The sequence below is a fragment of the Ambystoma mexicanum genome, chromosome 4p (genome assembly GCF_040938575.1).
Source record: "Ambystoma mexicanum isolate Mex_15411 chromosome 4p, UKY_AmexF1_1, whole genome shotgun sequence".
Lineage (NCBI taxonomy): Eukaryota > Metazoa > Chordata > Amphibia > Caudata > Ambystomatidae > Ambystoma > Ambystoma mexicanum.
Window position 1 is genome coordinate 245,439,700 of NC_090927.1, and position 17,557 is coordinate 245,457,256.

A 17,557-nucleotide genomic window follows, 5' to 3' on the forward strand; every position below is an offset into this window, starting at 1 on the left:
GTTATTGGCTTGGAGGCCCCTTTGCGCCCTCGACTTTAACACCTGCTCAAAGCAGGCGTTAAGGGCGAGGGCGCAAAGGGAAATCGGAGTATGGCGGTAAGGGATCACCGTCACCGGTCTCGTTACCGGTGGCCGCTATCCCTTACCGCCATACTCGGAATGAGGCCCAATGTACTTTATTATCGCGTGTGCTGGTTTTAAATTCAATTGAAAAGAGTGAAGAACAGACTTCATTTAAGCCTATAATTACTGGAACAATATACAGTTTTAAAGGCAAAGGTCAAGGCTCATAAGGTTGCTTAATACAAAGGAGTTACTATCTATTTTAAGAAACTCAAGAAATGAGGTAAAAAGATTTTTTCAGCAATTTCTTCAATCTTCTCTAAGATACTTAAGGAGAAGAACCAGGTATGATTCTTTACATTTTAGCTAAGGATATAGAGTTTTCAAAACATAAAGGTTAAGTAAGTACTATGAGGATTTGTGTTTGTTTATGTATTCACTGCAGGTTCAGCATCAGCTAGTCTAGACGTTGCCAACCTGGTGTTTCTTATGTTATCCACTTCCCTCTTTCCCTTTGGGGCGTAGTTAACAGAGCCGAGTATAATCTGGTTCTGAGGATTACATTTCAGGGGGATTGTCGGGGGTTTAGCAGCTTCCGCGGACACAGGATTTCTCTCAGCCTGACAGATAAGAGTTTGTTGTCTACAGCTTGTTCATGGGTGTGTCGAGCAAAGAGCTTTTCCATTTCCCTTTGGAAACCCCCAAAGTCACGTAGTAACGGATCATCATAGCTCACAATCGGCACTGACCAGTCTGCTGCACTACTGCTAGGATATGACAAAATAAATGCTACTCGTGCCTAATCATTAGGGAATGCGCCCGGTCTGCAGAGGAAGTGAAGTCGACATTGATTCATAAATGCTGCATACTTCCTTGGTTCACCTGAGAACCTTTCTGGCGGTTCTAACGGTATTGCTCTGGGTAAGGTGATTTGTACTGGAGTGGCTGACGACATGGTTGCCTGTGCCGGTGGATTATTCCCGGGTAATGGAGCTTGTACGGCCTGTGATTGCTTTAATTGCCTGCTGATTTCTTCGGTGTGATCCTTGGTGACAATAAGATTCCTTCGCAGGGTATTAGTCTCTTGCCTAGCCGAATGCACTTCGGCACGTAATTGTCCTAACAACTGGGCCAGTTGGTCCATTTCTGAAGTCTCTATGGCACCCAGGTGGATAATGTTATGGAGGCTTCGTGTTCTGTTACGCTCACCTGGTATCCACGGGGACGTCCTTATGCCCTGGTTGCCGGATTCACCCTGGACCCTTCCTGATTCCGGACGGTGCCTTCTATCGAGGTCGGGCCTGAAAACACAGGAGACTGGACTTAGGAACAGATTTTGTTTCCTCCCACCAGCCCCCCTGGACTCGATCTGATGGCCCACTCCTCACCTTGTTGTGATGTCTGGCGTGCTCTCCGTCCTGTCTTCTGTGCAGGGGCACACAGTTTTCTGTGGGTTAGAGCGACCGAGTTAACTTCACTGGTGCTAACCCATTCAAGTGTCTTTAAGGAGGTAAGTCTGGTTATAGCAGTCTTAAAATGTCCTTGCTTTCCTTTCTTGCTATTAATGTCTTTTCTTTATTTATTTTCCCTTAGGTGCACGGAGGTTCGGTGGATGCGCTGCTTGGATCAGGCTCCTGCCAGGATGATGGACGCAGGAGCATATGATGGATGGTAGGTTAAGCGCGAAGTGCAGCGCGGTAATGTCTTTTCTTGCTAACCTGTATTCTTTGTTCCTTTTCAGGTCGCAATGGTCTTTCTGGGCGTGTGAAGATTTCCGGAGCGGAACCGGGCAAGAAATGCCCAGCCAAGTGAGGTTCTCGTGATTACTGCTGTAAATGCTGTGAGCAACCTGTTTTAACGTTGTCCTTCTTTCTCTCTCCCTCCAGGTGCTTCGTTCCGGTGCGTGCGTGATGTTCCGATGATGCTGCCGACTGGATGGAAGACCGCGAGCAGCAGGAAGACGGATACTCAACGGATGGAAAGTTGCAGGCAAGCAGAGACTGCTAATGATGTTATTTTGTCTCCTCTGCAGGTCCGCTGTTCAAGGATCGCCGGGTGCTGGTCTCTGGACACGTTGATCGTCACGCTTCTGGCTGCAGAATAACGCGAAGCACGTTGTGTAGCTTGCGTGTGGTTTATATAGCCTCCCCTAGTAAAGTAGTCCAGGTAAACTAGTCCGGGCTGTCACACCCAAAACACTGCACCACACAGTCTGGTTCTAAGAACTAGACTGTGTGGGTGTCTCCCTGTTGACTGCAGGCCCCCAAGGAAAAAGTAGTCCCTTCAAGACAATGTCCCAACAGGAACATGAGCCTGGTGCCAAAGGCACCAGGACTGACTCCAGGAGAGTCAATGATGATAATGCAAGGCCCTTGGGGCCCCAAGTGAACCCTGAGTCCTAACCCTACCTGGCATGTGACCATGCCAGTAGGGTTTTGGGTCACGGGTCGTGACACTTTCTCTTTACTTCTGCTCTCTCTCCTCCTCTCCCTGCTAAACTCCTGGCTGATACTGAAACTGCACTGGTCACCTGGCTTACCTCTGTTCTTGGGTCCAGGTCCCCTGCCTGCCAGATACACACCTGCACTGCCCCCCTGGCAACCCTTGCACTCTGGGGCTGTTTATGTACCCCTAGAGACCCTACCAGCACTTGACACCAGTTATCTGCATTTGACCTTGCACCTGCACCCAGCTGGCTGCACTTCTTATGTATTGTTCTTATTGTTTTTATTTATTTAAGGTTTATCCTATGTACTGCACTTCCCCTCCTCCTCTCCCCTCACACTTTCTCCCTTCACCCCTCCCATGCACTTACGCGATCTCAATGTCACCTGGCCTAGTAAGATCATTGTTTCTGTCTTCCCTCTGGTCTCCTCCCTTGCCTCGTCACGTCTTGAAACACATGGTGTATAGGTGCGTTATAAATGCCATATCATAACATATCATATCATAATACTTGCTTTGATTGGCAGCCTGTGGGTGTCACCTCTCGTTTGAGAGATGTGGTCCGAGCGTTTAAGGCCCCAGACAGCTCAGAGGGCATTTTTTTGGATCAACTGAAGTTTACCCATATTTTTAGAGGAGGTGCCTGCAAGGATGGCATTACAATAATACCTTTTGCTGCTTATAATGGCTCTGGCAAGGATGAGGCAATTGTCAGTAGATAGGAATTTTCTGCTTAGAGTGATGTGTCTAGTAGTGTAGGCCGCTGAGGAGGCAAGGGTCTTCATGCGTTTGTGCATAGACTATTCAGAATCTAGGTGAACACAGAGAGTTTTCACATGGCTTGAAAGGCTGGTAGGGTTTCCTTCAAGGTGGGGTCTAGGTGTTTAAGGCGGTGCGGGGAGCATACTTTGAGGAGTTTGGTTTTGTCATCATTCAGACAGAGCTAGTGTTCCAATATCGAGGCCTGAATAATGCTGTAGACCTGATGGATGTTTTCAGAGTCAGTGGCGTGGTTCCCAGTAAGTGTTAATAGAATTTGAGAGTCGTCTGCAAAATGCGTGTAGAGGATTCCGAGGTTGTTGAGGTGGTCAAACAAGGGTTAAGTGTACATGTTGTACAGGGTAGGTGAAATGCAAGAACCCTGAGGGACACCATAGCGTACTGGTAAGGGATCAGCTGCTTCTGAGCCTGCGAAGACCCTTGAGTTTCGCTGGCTGAGAAAGGCTTTGATACAGCTGGTGGCTTCTCTGGAGAAGTTGATTTTGGCGGTGAGGTGTTGGCAGAGAATGTCGTGGTCAACAAGATCGAAAGCTGTGGAGATGTCGAGAAGGTGGAGGATGGCGAGTTGGCCAGCATCACGGATGTTCTCGAGATGGATTTTAAGATCGAGGAAGGCATCCTCTGTGCTGTGCCTGGGTCTGAAACTGAATTGGCGGGTGCCCAGTAGGTGGTTGGATTCTAGTTAGGCTTGGAGATAGACGTATGCGGTGCAGTCTAGGATTTTGAGAAGGTAAGGCACGGTAGGAATGAGGCAGTAGTTGGGAGGGAGGGATCAAGGGTGGGTTTTACGATAAGGGGGATGACCCAGGCTTCCTTGATAGAAGCTGGGACAGAGATTGTTGAAAAGGAGGTGTTAATGAACTTAGAGGTGATGAGTGCTAGGTGCTCAGCCCACTTTTTGATTATATGGGCGGGGCAAAGGTCACCCTTGCAGTTGGACGGTTTAAGGTGTTTGATGATTTGGAGGATCTCTAAGAGGGAGACAGGGGAGAACTGAAATGGTGGAAGGGTGGGAGATGAGGGTTCATGGAGGCAGGGGAGGAGGAATCTTCAGCAGTGAGCAATGTTTTCTTGAGGATAGCTTTGCTTCTTAATTTGGTTGTTTTGTCGGATAGTGCTGTTTGGACTGTAGCACACCAAACTTTGTCCTTGGGAAAGTTGGTGATAGGCGGTGCAGGGGCTTCACTTTCTTTGAATATTTTAAAGAGCTCTTTCGTGTTTGAGCTGGCCTTGGTTTTTCTAGAATTGTAGATTGACGATTTGGTGGAGATGACGGCAGCTTTGTATGTTATGGCTGTGGTGTGGAAGGCTTCTTTGTTGTGGGTAGAGGGGCTTTTGGTCCAGAGGTGTTCTAGTGCCCATTTTGTTTGCATGGAGAGATAAGTTCATCAGAGAAGCAATTATGGGTGTGAGGTTTCTTTCGGATGGTAGTTTTGAGAGGTGCGTGAGAATCAAGTGTGTGCAGTAGCAGGGCGGCGCAAGCAGAGGATTGATTCTGTGTCAATTGGGCCGGTTAGGTGGCGAGGAAGGAAGAAATGGTGGGTTCAAGTAGATCAACAGTGAGCCTGCGTGTGTGTCTTGAGGTTATGGGGATGATTGTCGGGTTGTTGTGGGCAATGGAATGCTCCAGAGTTAGGAGGAAGAGGATTAGGGAGTGGTCGGTCCAAGGGACATGCTCGATGGCAGTGAATGAGATGGGCAGGTAAAGGTGTGCAACGCAATCCAGGGTCCGGCCCTTGATGTGTGTGGGAGAGCTGATGGCTTGTGTAAAGTTCATCTTGTGTAGAGATGTGGTGAATGCAGTGTCTTTTGTGTTGGTAGGATCGTGGAGGCCAAGGTTGAAGTCTCTGAGGATTAGTAGTTTAGTTTTATGTTAGATAAATGGGGTGAGGAAGAGGGGATGTCTGTTTCTGGGAAGGTAGTGTGGCCAGGTTGACGATAGGAGGAGGTTGATGATAGTTGACATTAATAGTGACTGACATGTGATCTGCGCCCTGCAGCAGCTTTTCTGCCCTGCTACATTCCTGATGCTGCTGAGCCTACGCTGATTTTTTTCTTTTCCTAGTTGTATTTCCCTCATTAAGTATCCACTGCCCTGTTAACTCCACGACTGTCAGAGCCAAGCACATCCTCAAACCTCTAACAATTTCCCTAGCACTCCCTCACTGATCACTCAGCACACTGGTCTGCGCTCTCCTTGTTCATTCATGCTCCTTTTTCTAGGTGCGAAAGCGCTCTGATGCTGCCTCAAGGCACCACTTGGACACAATACCAACATTAACAATGCATAATCAGATACATAAACAAGCCGAGAATGTCATTTTAATATTGCTATGCTGTCCAGCGGCAGACTTTGAGAGCTCAGTGTTTTGAATGTATACTCTTGGGCTACAATTTGCACACAGTGTGCACTTAACTTTGCAGTCGCTTCTTTCTTTGCCAACGAATAGACACATGGACGTAAAGATATCCATGGGTACCCAGACGATCATCTCAAATATATATTTTAACATGCCGTTTCGTGTCTTCTTTTCCCCTTAGCTAATCCTTGTCGTCATTACGACACGTTCAGCAACTGTGAACAGATGAAAGATTACTGCTTCATAGATGCCCACATTACGAAGAACTGCGGAGCAGCCTGCAACTGTACTACCCAAATAAAGTAGCCCCCTGCAGGACACCGTACCAGAGACTCCAGATGCTTCTGATCTCTGTCTCGCCCCATCTTACTCTTTTGAAAATGACTGTCAATTCTGTCAGCTGCTGCAACATTGATTACATGTGTTTACCTGCTTCCTGTCCTCAATATTTGGAACGAGCAATGAGCTGCAACATTTCTGCATTGTATGCTTCTGGTCTAGTATGAGATTATGGGCCTGATTTTCAAAAATGTTTTTAATGGGACTTTCCCATGCTAAAACATGTTTGTAAAACCTAACCTATGTATTTGACTGTGCTCAGTGATAAATGCATGCCTTCCTTTCAGTGGTGGTTATTTTCCCATTACATATGGTAGAGTAAGTCACCATATCAGCCTAGTACTAATTTCCACAGCCAAATGATAGGCACTGCTACTTGCAAAATCCAGATCAGTATTTGCAAAATGCTCAGACCATAATGTCTGGACAAACGCTTAATCATTTCCTGATTGTGTAGGAACTTGTTTTGAGAGACTTCCAAATAACCCTGCGGCCATTCACAAAAACAAGAGCCCACAGATGTAATTCATGCCACAGCCGAATGTATTAGAACTTTTTAAAATTCATTACAAGGTCGTAGTTTTCCAAAAGTATTAACTTTTGATTTTTGTTTCCACCTGCCTGAAAAATATGTTCCCATGAACAATGCAATTTCCTACACACATGCTGACATATTTACATCAATTGGTGATTTTTTTTCTATCTGGTGAATTTTCCTATATCTGTTCAATGTATGTCTAAAGTGATAACGTTATATTAGTTTTATGGCAAGTGTGACAAAAAAGCATTAAAGCATAGTTCTGATTATGCTTTCAAATTATTTTTCTTCTCCCAAACATCTCCTAAAAGTCCCCCTCAGGCTTTAAATCCTCTGCAATGAGGTCTGATGGGCAGAAGTAAGCAATGCCCGTAGAGTTAAAAAAAAACAAGCACGGTTTCAGTGCACTCGGGTGCATGTGAACACATCTATATGTGTTTGTACTAGGGCCCATGTGGCACCCCTAGAAATAGAGCAAAGCGTTTCACTCATTAGCATCCTTTTATGAAGGTAGTGATCATTTCACAACATGCGCTTAGGCATATTTTTTAACATTTAGTGGCCATCTTGACCTAATGTTCTAATGCTAGTCAGTATTATCATTTGAATAGGGGGATGAAGGGGAGAGCATCTGGAAAATAATGTGACAGGAAAGGCGGGTATAATCCTTCAATGACCACCTAACCAGCATGCATTCCCTGGGTGTCTACAATTTTGTTCTGTTGCCCCTGAGGAAATCCCCCATATGTCTACCCAATGAGTCCATTGCCGACACTGAAACCCCCACCCTTCCAATCCCACCTGACTTACCTGCTCTCCTCCATCCCTGGCCTGAGTCCTGTCCCAATGTTCGTCATGGAAATAGAGAAGGAACGTAGACCCTTTACTATTTTCCTTGGTGGACATATTGGGTCATACTTTTGTTAAGTGAAATTGGGCATGCGCAATACTCGTTCAGGGTAACGACCCCGAGCCATTGGAGAGACCTTCACTTAGCTGAGGCCTACCTAGACTCAGACAAACCGGCCTTTACCAGCCCTCCCCTCCCACTGAACATGTGGTTTATCGCTACATTCTGTTGCCAATCAACCTGATGTAACTGAATGTAACTGAATCGCTTTCAATGAATGCTTTGATCACAATCTTTGGAAAGCTTTGTAATTATTGTAATTATTGAATGTTGCTGTGTTTTCTTGGGCTGCTGTCGCTCCAATAAAGAAGGCATTCATGTTTTGGGGGATATTTGTGGAAATGTAAAATAATGTATCTACAAGTCAAGACTGAATGGGACTTTGTCAACACTTCCTTTTCCTCCAGAGATTTAGACTTAAACCTTAACATTCTTTGTGACTTGGAACCGCTATAGCCTTCTGGGGCTTGCAGTTCTATATTGACTGGAAAAAGATACTGAAACATTTTTAAAATGTGTGGAATTTTAAGATTATGTCCATATGTATTTATCCTTGTAGAACTGTATCCCCATTCATTAAAGATAAATACATGGGTACAACATATGATAGTGCTATCTTGATTCTTGCATGTAATGTGGCCCTAAAGTATGCAGTGCCTTAAAAACTATCACTATCTCCTGTGTTATTTTAGCTAAAAAAACATCAAGGGCCCGATTCATGGAATTTTTTGCACGGTTCAAATTGACTTTGCACTGCTGAAAAGCGACATTGGACTGCCGACACAAATCCCAATTCATGGGACTGTGCAAAGTGTATTTCTGCAGTGCAAAGTTCATTTTGTACTGCAAAAATGACTTTGCACTGAAAAAATACACTTTGCACAGTTCCATGAATCAGGGGTTGTGTGTCAACAGTGCAAAGTCACTTTTCAACAGTGAAAAGTCACTTTGAACTGTGCAAACAATTCCATGAATCAGGCCCTAAGTGAACATCTACCTTTTTGCATTTATTTACTTATACATGTACTTCCAGCGAAGCAGTTAATGTAGCTGAATTGACTGACCAAACAGTTTCTTCATAGATTGTGATTCAATGGTTTAAACAAGTTAAAAAGCAAGCAAATATACCTTAAGTGGGCCATTCAATGAACACAATTCTGAAATGTTATTGGTAAGAAATATTACAGCACAAATCAATGATTTTCTTAGCCATTTTTGGTGGTTCTCCCTTGAATTATTTTTTCGATTAGCTTCAGCTGAAAACGCCTTTCATGTTCCTGCTTAATAAATCTATCCTTGCATACCAGATGCTTCTGTGCAATCATTATTGTTTAAGATAATTATTTTAGATGCAGTGGACTTAAGAGATGTTTTATTGTTATTTGTAGAGTACCCTAAACATTCAGGCAGCTGCATCTTCAAAATGGAAACTAGTTTTAGGTCGAAATACTATGTGCCATCCTGCCCAGAAGATGTTAAAACTCAGAATCAAATTTGAGATGTGCAGTATGTATTGGAGGCAAGTTATATTAAGATGAATGGGGAAGACTTTGCCTCCGTATTTGTCATCGAAATGTGTTTATCAGCCAATACATGATGCACCCTTTACCACAAAACGAGACCCTTTAACTCTGCCAGCAGCCTCAAGAACATGCTTTTACACCCCATTTATGATGGCATATGTGATAGGAATGTGCCTCATGGACAGGTGATATAATTCTGTTAAAACCACTTAAAACAGTCAGCTAAAATATTCCCCAAAAATATGGGCTTACTACGGTTCAGTCCCTTAATGTTGTGATTGGGTCTGCCATGATTTAGCTAAGTGGCTTGAAACGGCGAAAACCACTCCCTTATGTCAAGTAATTTTGCACATAACAAAAGCATCGCTTCAGGTACGAGATTGATGTTTGAACAGAGCTGCAAATAGCCACCTTTTTGCGAATGGATACATATTTAAGACAATGCAAGAGACAGTGAGACATGGTTTCCATCACAGATGAACAAAAACAACAACACATGGGCCTCATTACCAGTCCTGCGGTAACCCTGCCGGTACAACCGCGGGTTGCTGCCGGAATCGTACAATTTTACCAGCGCCTCACTTCCCGGTGCCACTGGATGATTACAACTCCAGTGGCCCGGGAAGTCAGGTGCCGGCAAAATGTACGTCCCCATTCCCATGGGAGTGGGGACATGGAAGCTCCGGCACCGCTGTTAATGGTGCCGGTGCTTCTGTAAAGGGTCTGCCTACTGTGGCTGCTGCGCCCGGCATGGTCAGATCTGTCGGACACAGCGGCCATGGCAGGCAGACACGTTGTTGGTCCGGAAACAAGGTTGTCTGTGAGCCTACCAGCACCCTTGTTTCCGGACCGGCATAGTGTAGTCAGAGGACCATCTGTGTGAAGCAACCAGAAGGTGTTGAAATAAAAACCTTGTTTACAGTACCCTATTGCAAACCGGAAATAGCTCGTTTAAGTAGTTTTCAGGTGCGAGATCCGTTTGTATACAACAAAACAGGGCACGCTTGTCTGAATTACAGACACAAACATTACCATCTCTAAATATAAACATTCTAATGTATGCTTAATATCCCTGAGAATCTCTTCAGTAATACAAACCTCTTTTCCCAGTAAATTGATTGAGTTGATGTTACTCAGCAGAGTGGACACATGGAAGATCCAGATGCCTGGTCTCCCCCTGGTAAGTTTATAGCATCCCAGAGTAAGTCTTTTTGATAGGTTAGCCTGGCCCACTTAGGTAGCTGTGGCCAATGTGGGAGTGGCTTGCTTTGTGCAATAAAGATCAGGGATTGCATCCCTACCTCCAGACACAAGAAGGTTGAGGGTGTCCTTTGTGGGAGGGTAAGCATACCCTTCACAAACTTATTTTTCTGGTTTTATCAAATGGTCCAGTTTGTCCGTGCCCCAAAGCTCACACCTCCATATTCTGCGGCAGGTACTGTCTGGGCCTTTTATTCCTTGATTTCTGTTAGAGGGGAACGATTCCCCAAATGGCAATTTAAATTACACAGTGTATTTCACAACATGTCATAATGAGTTCACTGTTAACTCTTCGATCCATCCATTTTACATTATTTATGAGCTTAATACCAATATAGTAATAGTGGCTTACGTCTTTGAGAGTAACACCATCCAGATTGATGCTGGACTTAGACTTGTGTGTGGGATGACAAAACATCACCATGGTTTGTTGACGTCTGACGCTTAAGCGTTTGGGCTTGATCACAAGTTGGGCTGTAGCCCTTAAATGCAGTGGTAACAGTATTACTGACACATTTAAGGGCTGGCCCTATCACGAGTTGGACGCTAAATGGGCTGTTTTACCTCCCCTTTTCTCTGGAGGTGAAAATCCCCTGTTTTCAGATGTATTACCGCCGGCTGTATTAGCCCGCATAATTAGCGCTGAAAATGCCCCATTGAATCCAATGGAACCAATGGGGATTTACCGTTAACACCCAACCCGTGATCTGGCAGTAATACCGCCGGACCGGTCGGTGCTAGTGCTATTACAGTTGGGCTGTATTACAGCTGGGATACAGCCCAACTCGTGATGATGCCCTTTGTCTTTGCAGAAATCAAGCACAATATCAAGGTGTTTTTGCATGCCCGTTATAGTGTTAGAGATAAGGACCACATCATTGGCATACAAGAAAAACCAGACATTTGGAAATTGAGATGTTTAACACCACATCAGTTGTATATTGAAGAATAATCAACGGGCTAGTATGTACCCTAAGCACTCCCGACAGGGTACTGCCAACAGATCTGTAGTATCACCGTTCTGACCGAATCTAACCAGTGCTCTGTTGTGTTCATGTCATCTCTGGATGGAGTTTAAATTATCAGCAGGTGTTTTGAATTGGACTAAAATAGAACACAGTTGATCATGAGTCAGTGAGTCAGTGAGTCAAAGGCTGTTTTAAAGTCAATAAAAGCCAATTATAATGGTTCCTTCTCTAAAATCCCAAATTTAGTTAAAGTAAATAAATAAAAGCCTGGTCAATGATGCTTATTTCCCAAGTAAAATCTGCTTGCAATTCAGTTATAATACATTTATCCTGGACCTATTTTGCTAGCCGGTTTAAAATAAACCTTACTGTATAGCTTACCTGAGCTGGCTATGAGGCTGATGAACGTCTATGAGGTTCATGAGCATCTATGAGGCTGATGAGTGTCTATGAGGATCATGAGGGTCTATAAGGCTGATGGGCTTGTAGTTCCCAGGGATTGAATTGATAACTTTAAAAAAAAAATTGAACTAATTCAGCAGTCCACTAGCTTGACTGTACAATATTCAACAAGATAAAATAGTTAAATAGCCATGTCAAAATTGAGATCCAAATAACCAGTACCTCTTTTCACACGTCAACAGGGATTTGGTCTGTGCCTGACGCCTTTCCATTTTTTGGAAATTAAGGGCCAACATAACATCTTTTTTATGAAGATCCATTGAAAATACTGCACCACTGCCCCTGTGGGTTCTTTCTCAGTAATATAACTATATCATTTTCTAAAATGGGCAAACCAGTCAATTGTAGAGATACAAGATTCAACTTCATGGTGATGATCAACATAGATTGACGAAAACTTAGAGATTACATGATAGAAATGTTTAGAATCTCTATTTCCTTTGGTATTGTTGAGCAATTCCCATTTCTCAAGCTCTGTGCACTTACATTTGTACATGCTGTGCGAAGCAATGGAACTTGTAGGGATCTTTAGTTGATGTAAGTTTTGGCTAAGTAAAGAAGCTTTGCCAATCTGGAATCCTTTTCATACCAAGAATTGCGCTTACTGATTAAATGGGTCATCAGTTGGGCCTATTTGGTTACAATACTTAATTAAACGGTTCAATAAAAACTGGGTCATGCTCAACTTCAGCATGATACATATCGAAAATAAGTATTAATGCAGGGTACAGTGAAGAGGCAATAGAGCATTAGTCAATATCAGATTTTTTAGTCTCCGACAATGGTATAATGTTTATTCATCGACAGTCATTTTTTGATGTTTTTTTTCTCTGAATTTTATTTCTTGAGAAAACTTACCGAAAAATAAATGGGGGAGTGGGCAAGGGTATATAGGTGTAAAATGAATAGCGTAGGGGGTAAACACAAAAATGACAATAACTTTATTTCAGAAACACAAATTCAGAAAAAAACTTCAAGATAAAAAACATAGATTAATGAACATAGAACCCTACGATTATTAGCGGGAATAATAGTGGAGGCATGTGTGCCCAATAGAGAACCTTATGAGTAAATAATCAATTTTGGGTCAAAATGGATCATGATCAATCTCTACCTGAGTAGCAACCTACAATCAATTGGCAAAGTGCCAATAAGATGGTTCCAAGAAATTGTAGTCTATACAGCTGGAGTGAATCCTTCTATTGAAAGTGACAGAAGCAAGTCGATCACGAGAAGGTCGACCATTACAACCATGAAACCCCAGAGTGCAAATATGGGCGGCTAGTGCTTGAGCATCAGCAAAGGGGCGTTTATGTGGAGAGCAATACATGTCAGGGATTCCCCAGCTGTTGTCTTCCTCTGCTATCAGACTATCTGTGGCTTCTATCTGATTAGTACAAACCCCTAACAATATGAGACCCACAGTATGGCTCTAACAAAGAAAAAATGTAAGTTACTTATTTTATAGCTGAAACAAGCACTTATTAAATCTCGCTGGCACAATCTATTGAGAGCCGCCATTGAGACAACCTTCAGGAAGTTTTTAGAACTCATTATTACTGAATCCAACAGCCCCAGAAATCTCACAAAATGAATTTGCATACGTTCTGATGAGTGGTTAAGGATTTAGACCTCTGTTTAAGTTATGGTATTGCATTTTATAAAGTGCAGCTGTGACCCATCGGTATCCTGGTGCTGAGAAAAGGCAAGAAAAGGGCTTTGGAAAATGGAGTCTTGTGAAATAGGGAATCAAACCTCTGACTCCTAAATGCCTTGTCCTTCATTGGAAACAGGAATGCTTATAATTGTTTCCTAAAGACTAAATAGCTTTCCGTGTCCCGCAGACTCAATGGGACGCTATTCCCGTATTTTTTAGAGCTGCCACTGAGAAGGCAAGTTTGCCCATTGTGCGTTTGTTAAAGCGAGGGATCATGAAACGCAATCTGTCTGCTGAGTGCAGCGCTCGCAATGGTCTCTACTTACAAAGCCTTTCCTGAAGGTACTCAGCGCCTGTGTCATAGTAGGCCCTCTGACCATAGGGTCTTAAAGTTAATCCTGACCTCAACCGGTAGTAAATGCACATTTTTTAGAAGTGGGGAGGCATGGGTCAGTCTAGAAGACTTGGTCAAAAGCCTTGCAGCCGAATTTGGCAAGACCTGCAGACACTTAATATGAGCTATTAATGTGGCATTTCAATAATCTATTGTTCTCGAAATAGAATCCGAGATCAATGGGGCCCAAAGTTCTGCTGGTAGAAACAAAAGAACTTTCTGTCGATTTTCAATTTCAGATGCCCCAAACTGCATCTAGCAGTGACCTTAAGGTTTTGTATTCGTAGATTTTTTACTGATGCCACGGGCGATGGAAGAGTACTGAGTTCTGACAGCTGGCAATCCATGGCCCAAAGGTTTTTTTGCAGACAAGGGAACAATGATCAGAACATCAATCTTCTCTCAGTTTAGCCTTATCCAGTTCTGGTTCATCCAATGGACAATTGCAAAAAGACAATTCGTGATGTCTTTTGCAATTGCCGTAAGATCTTTCGCAATACGGAAAACCAGTTGGATATTGTCTGCGGATGAGTACAATGAACACCCAAACAACTGAATAATGGTCATCTATGGTTTTATGTACATGTTGAATAGGTGGGCGACATGGTCGAGCGCTGTGGAACTCCCAATTCAACCAAAACCTCTCCAGCCTTGTACAGAGGCATGGATACTGCCTGGCAATGACGGGAAAGAAATTATTTTAGCCATAACAATGCTATGCCCGAGAAGCCACTTTCTTCAACGCGTTGGCACAGAAGGCCATGGAGATTGTTTTGAATGCAGATAACAGGTCCAGTAGTATCAAATTCGCTGCTTGTGACCTGTCGGCACTCCTCATCAAGTCATTGATAAATACCACCAGCACTGACTCAGTGCTCATGCCTGGCCGTACACCTAATTAGTGGGGATGCAACATGTTTTCTCTGCAAACAGACTCTAACCTGTGGAATGACCACTGATACCTTCACAAGATACTTCAGAAGGGATATTGGTCAGAAAATGGTTGACACTGATGAAGCCAGCATTGGCTTCTTAAGCAGCTGGGTTACAAAAGCATGCTTCAATGATGCTGGAATGTGTCTGGTATTTAACGACTTATTTAGTGCCTCTACAATCAGAGGAGCAAGCTCACCTTGGATGCTTTTCAAAATTCTGACAGGTATCGTCGGATCCAGGGGGGAAGTAGAATGAAGCTTAGAAATGATATCAATATCTGAGTCATAGTGACCAGCTGGAAGAAGGACACACTCTTTATTGAGTTATCAGGTTTAGCATCCCTACACAGAGAATCTGGTTCATTTGGGGGAAAAGAGGATTTTACAATCATGTCTTGGATGGTAACAATTTTCTGAAAAAAGAATTCCATTAAGGAGCTGCATACATTTTGAGAGGCCAGAGTAGAATTAGAGAATTGTGTTCGCGGTAAAAATTCCTTTGTCACCACAAATAGCTCTTTTTTGAGGTATTAGGTGCGGCTGAACTCTGAAAAATATGCAGTTTGTGCAGCTTTAAGTCCACTGTGAAAGCTAGTACAGTGCTTTTGCATTTTGCTCTTATCTGTTTCCAGATCCTTGATGCACCAGGTATGTTCAGCATGTTTGTAGACAAGCTTCATTGAGTAGAACTGCACAGAATACAAAACTGCTGACATCTTTCCTTTTCTTTTTTTAAATTTCACTGGAGCTAGAGTCGTTGCCACATTTTCAAATACCACCCATAAAGCCTGTAAGGAAATACTATCTATTTCCTGTTATTCCACAGGCTTCGAGAGATTGCCTTTGATATGATTCACTAGCTCCAGGGGTGTTACCTGCCTCCAATCGTGCATGTTTTCAGTGGCTGCACATCGAGATATAGCCCCTAACTCCCCCATATCAGCAAAGGGAATGACAAAATAGTCAGACCACAATACAGGGAGTGGAGCATAAATCCTAATTTTCTCAGGGTGGCCAATAAGTCTAACTTATCGCCCTTATCATGTGTAGGGCCATTGACAAATTGGGTAAAGTGCACATCGACCATGCAGTATGCTTCTGTGCCTGCATATCTAATGGCTCCTCAAATCTCACATTATGTATAAGGTACCATGCCAATTATCCAAAGCTGCTATTTTGAAATCGGAACTAAAGTCCCTTAGTGTTAAGACGGATTTCTGAACTCTGTCCTGGTGGCGCAGAAGTTCAGAAGGCCAACCTAATTACTTGGAACAGGGTAACCTCTGGACGAGCCAGACCAATCAAGGTAGCGATCGCGGCGGTCAAGACTAGGTCTCAAGAGGGGTGAGGGTGACTGAAAGCCCGCAATGAGCACACAAAGCAAGGACACTTACAAACTACTCCAAACAGGTGCTATATTAAAAATATATACACATTTATTCCAAGGCCTTTAAAACAATGACCATAGCGAGAAAATCACAATAAAACTCTAGTAAACCAACACATACCATACCAATACAATATATATACAAATACAACAAGTCTCAAGCGTTAGATGCACGAAATGTGTAGTCCACCTAAAAGGGAAGGAAAAAAGGCAGTGCGAAATAATGCTTAGACCCAGTCCGCCTTCAGAGGCACCTAACTAAAAGGAAGTCCGAGCCCTACGAAGAGTGGATCCTTGTGCTCAAAAGTACCTGCACACGCTGGTGCCAACGGGCAAAAGGGGAGTCTCTTCGAGGGAAATCAGGCAGTTCAGTTTAGTGCACAAATGAAGAAGAACAAGTTCCGCGACTCAAGCGCAGCCTCCACTTTGGGCAGAAGCAGAGCGCGAGTACGGAAAAGGGTGCTGTTTTGACACAGCGGGGAAAAGCTATGGGCTCCTGCAGGAGGGCGACCAGTTCCTAGCTATGCTACTCACCGGTCCCCGATGCAAGCAGACCCAGGCTTCTCCGCGTCAGTTTCAGTCGCTGGCAGGTTCAGAAGAGCAGGGAACGTCTCGTCGTCGTGTTGAGTCTGCAGCAGCAGAGTTGAGTAAAAGACGTCCCAAACGAAGAAACCCGCACAGTTTGTTACCACAGCAGGGCAACGGAGCGGCCGTGTGTATCTGAGCCAAATGTACACTACTCACTTCAGACCTGGGAACGCCAAGTGTACGAAGCGTGTGAGAGTGACAAGGACTCGAGATACTACACAACCTGGCGGCGGTTACAGAGCAAGACTCCTGTGTAGGCTGGTCAGTCAGCTGGATGGCCCAGAGACGCTTCCGAAGGCTTACTAGCAGGAGATGGTGAAGATGCCGAGAATAGCTGTTCCCGCTATTCCAAGGGTCGAAGTACCAGTACAGGCCTTCTGGTTCGATCAAAGGTAAAAAGGGTTTCACAAGGCGACAGCAGTGCAGAGGAGAAGCCCTTCAGCGGGTCACCAGCGATTCCTCGGTTCAGCCTCTTGGTTGCAGGATACTTGGCTCCTGTATTCCTTTGTTCGTGAGAACTCAGGAGATCGACATGGTAGTGGTGTTTCCAGCCCCCTCTTATCCACGGTTCCCTTCGCGCCAAAACGGAGGGGACCCAATGGGAGATCCACTCATCAACACTCACACCATTCGTGGACCAATCACATACCACGGTGGTCCCAGGCATTCACATCACCCTAGACTCTCTGGCACCCAGGATGTGTATTGGGACCAGACATCCCAGCCCACAACCTGGAGGCACACACCAGGCATGTAGAAGCCTGCGAAAGCATCCGTGTTTCGTGGGAAAGTACATGCCCAAATAAGGAAGGCCCCGGGTCGGCTCGACCTGGGGAAGGTGAAGGGAGCAAGACGGTCAGCGGACAGGACAAAGGAGCCTCGTGGTCTGGCCATTTTGGGAGCCAGGCCACCATTTTGGGTTAAGCGCGAGAAACGCGCTTAGAACGC

General features: G+C 44.3%; 1 protein-coding gene across 1 annotated transcript in view; it reads left to right on the top strand.

Moving 5' to 3' along the window:
- LOC138452816 (cysteine-rich venom protein VAR11-like) overlaps positions 1-5,954 on the top strand; it is a 196,651-nt gene extending 190,697 nt beyond the window's left edge. The window contains exon 6 of the mRNA XM_069605157.1: positions 5,830-5,954. Coding sequence (XP_069461258.1) covers positions 5,830-5,954 — 125 coding nt within the window. The remainder of the gene's footprint in view (positions 1-5,829) is intronic.
- Positions 5,955-17,557: the final 11,603 nt, after the last annotated feature.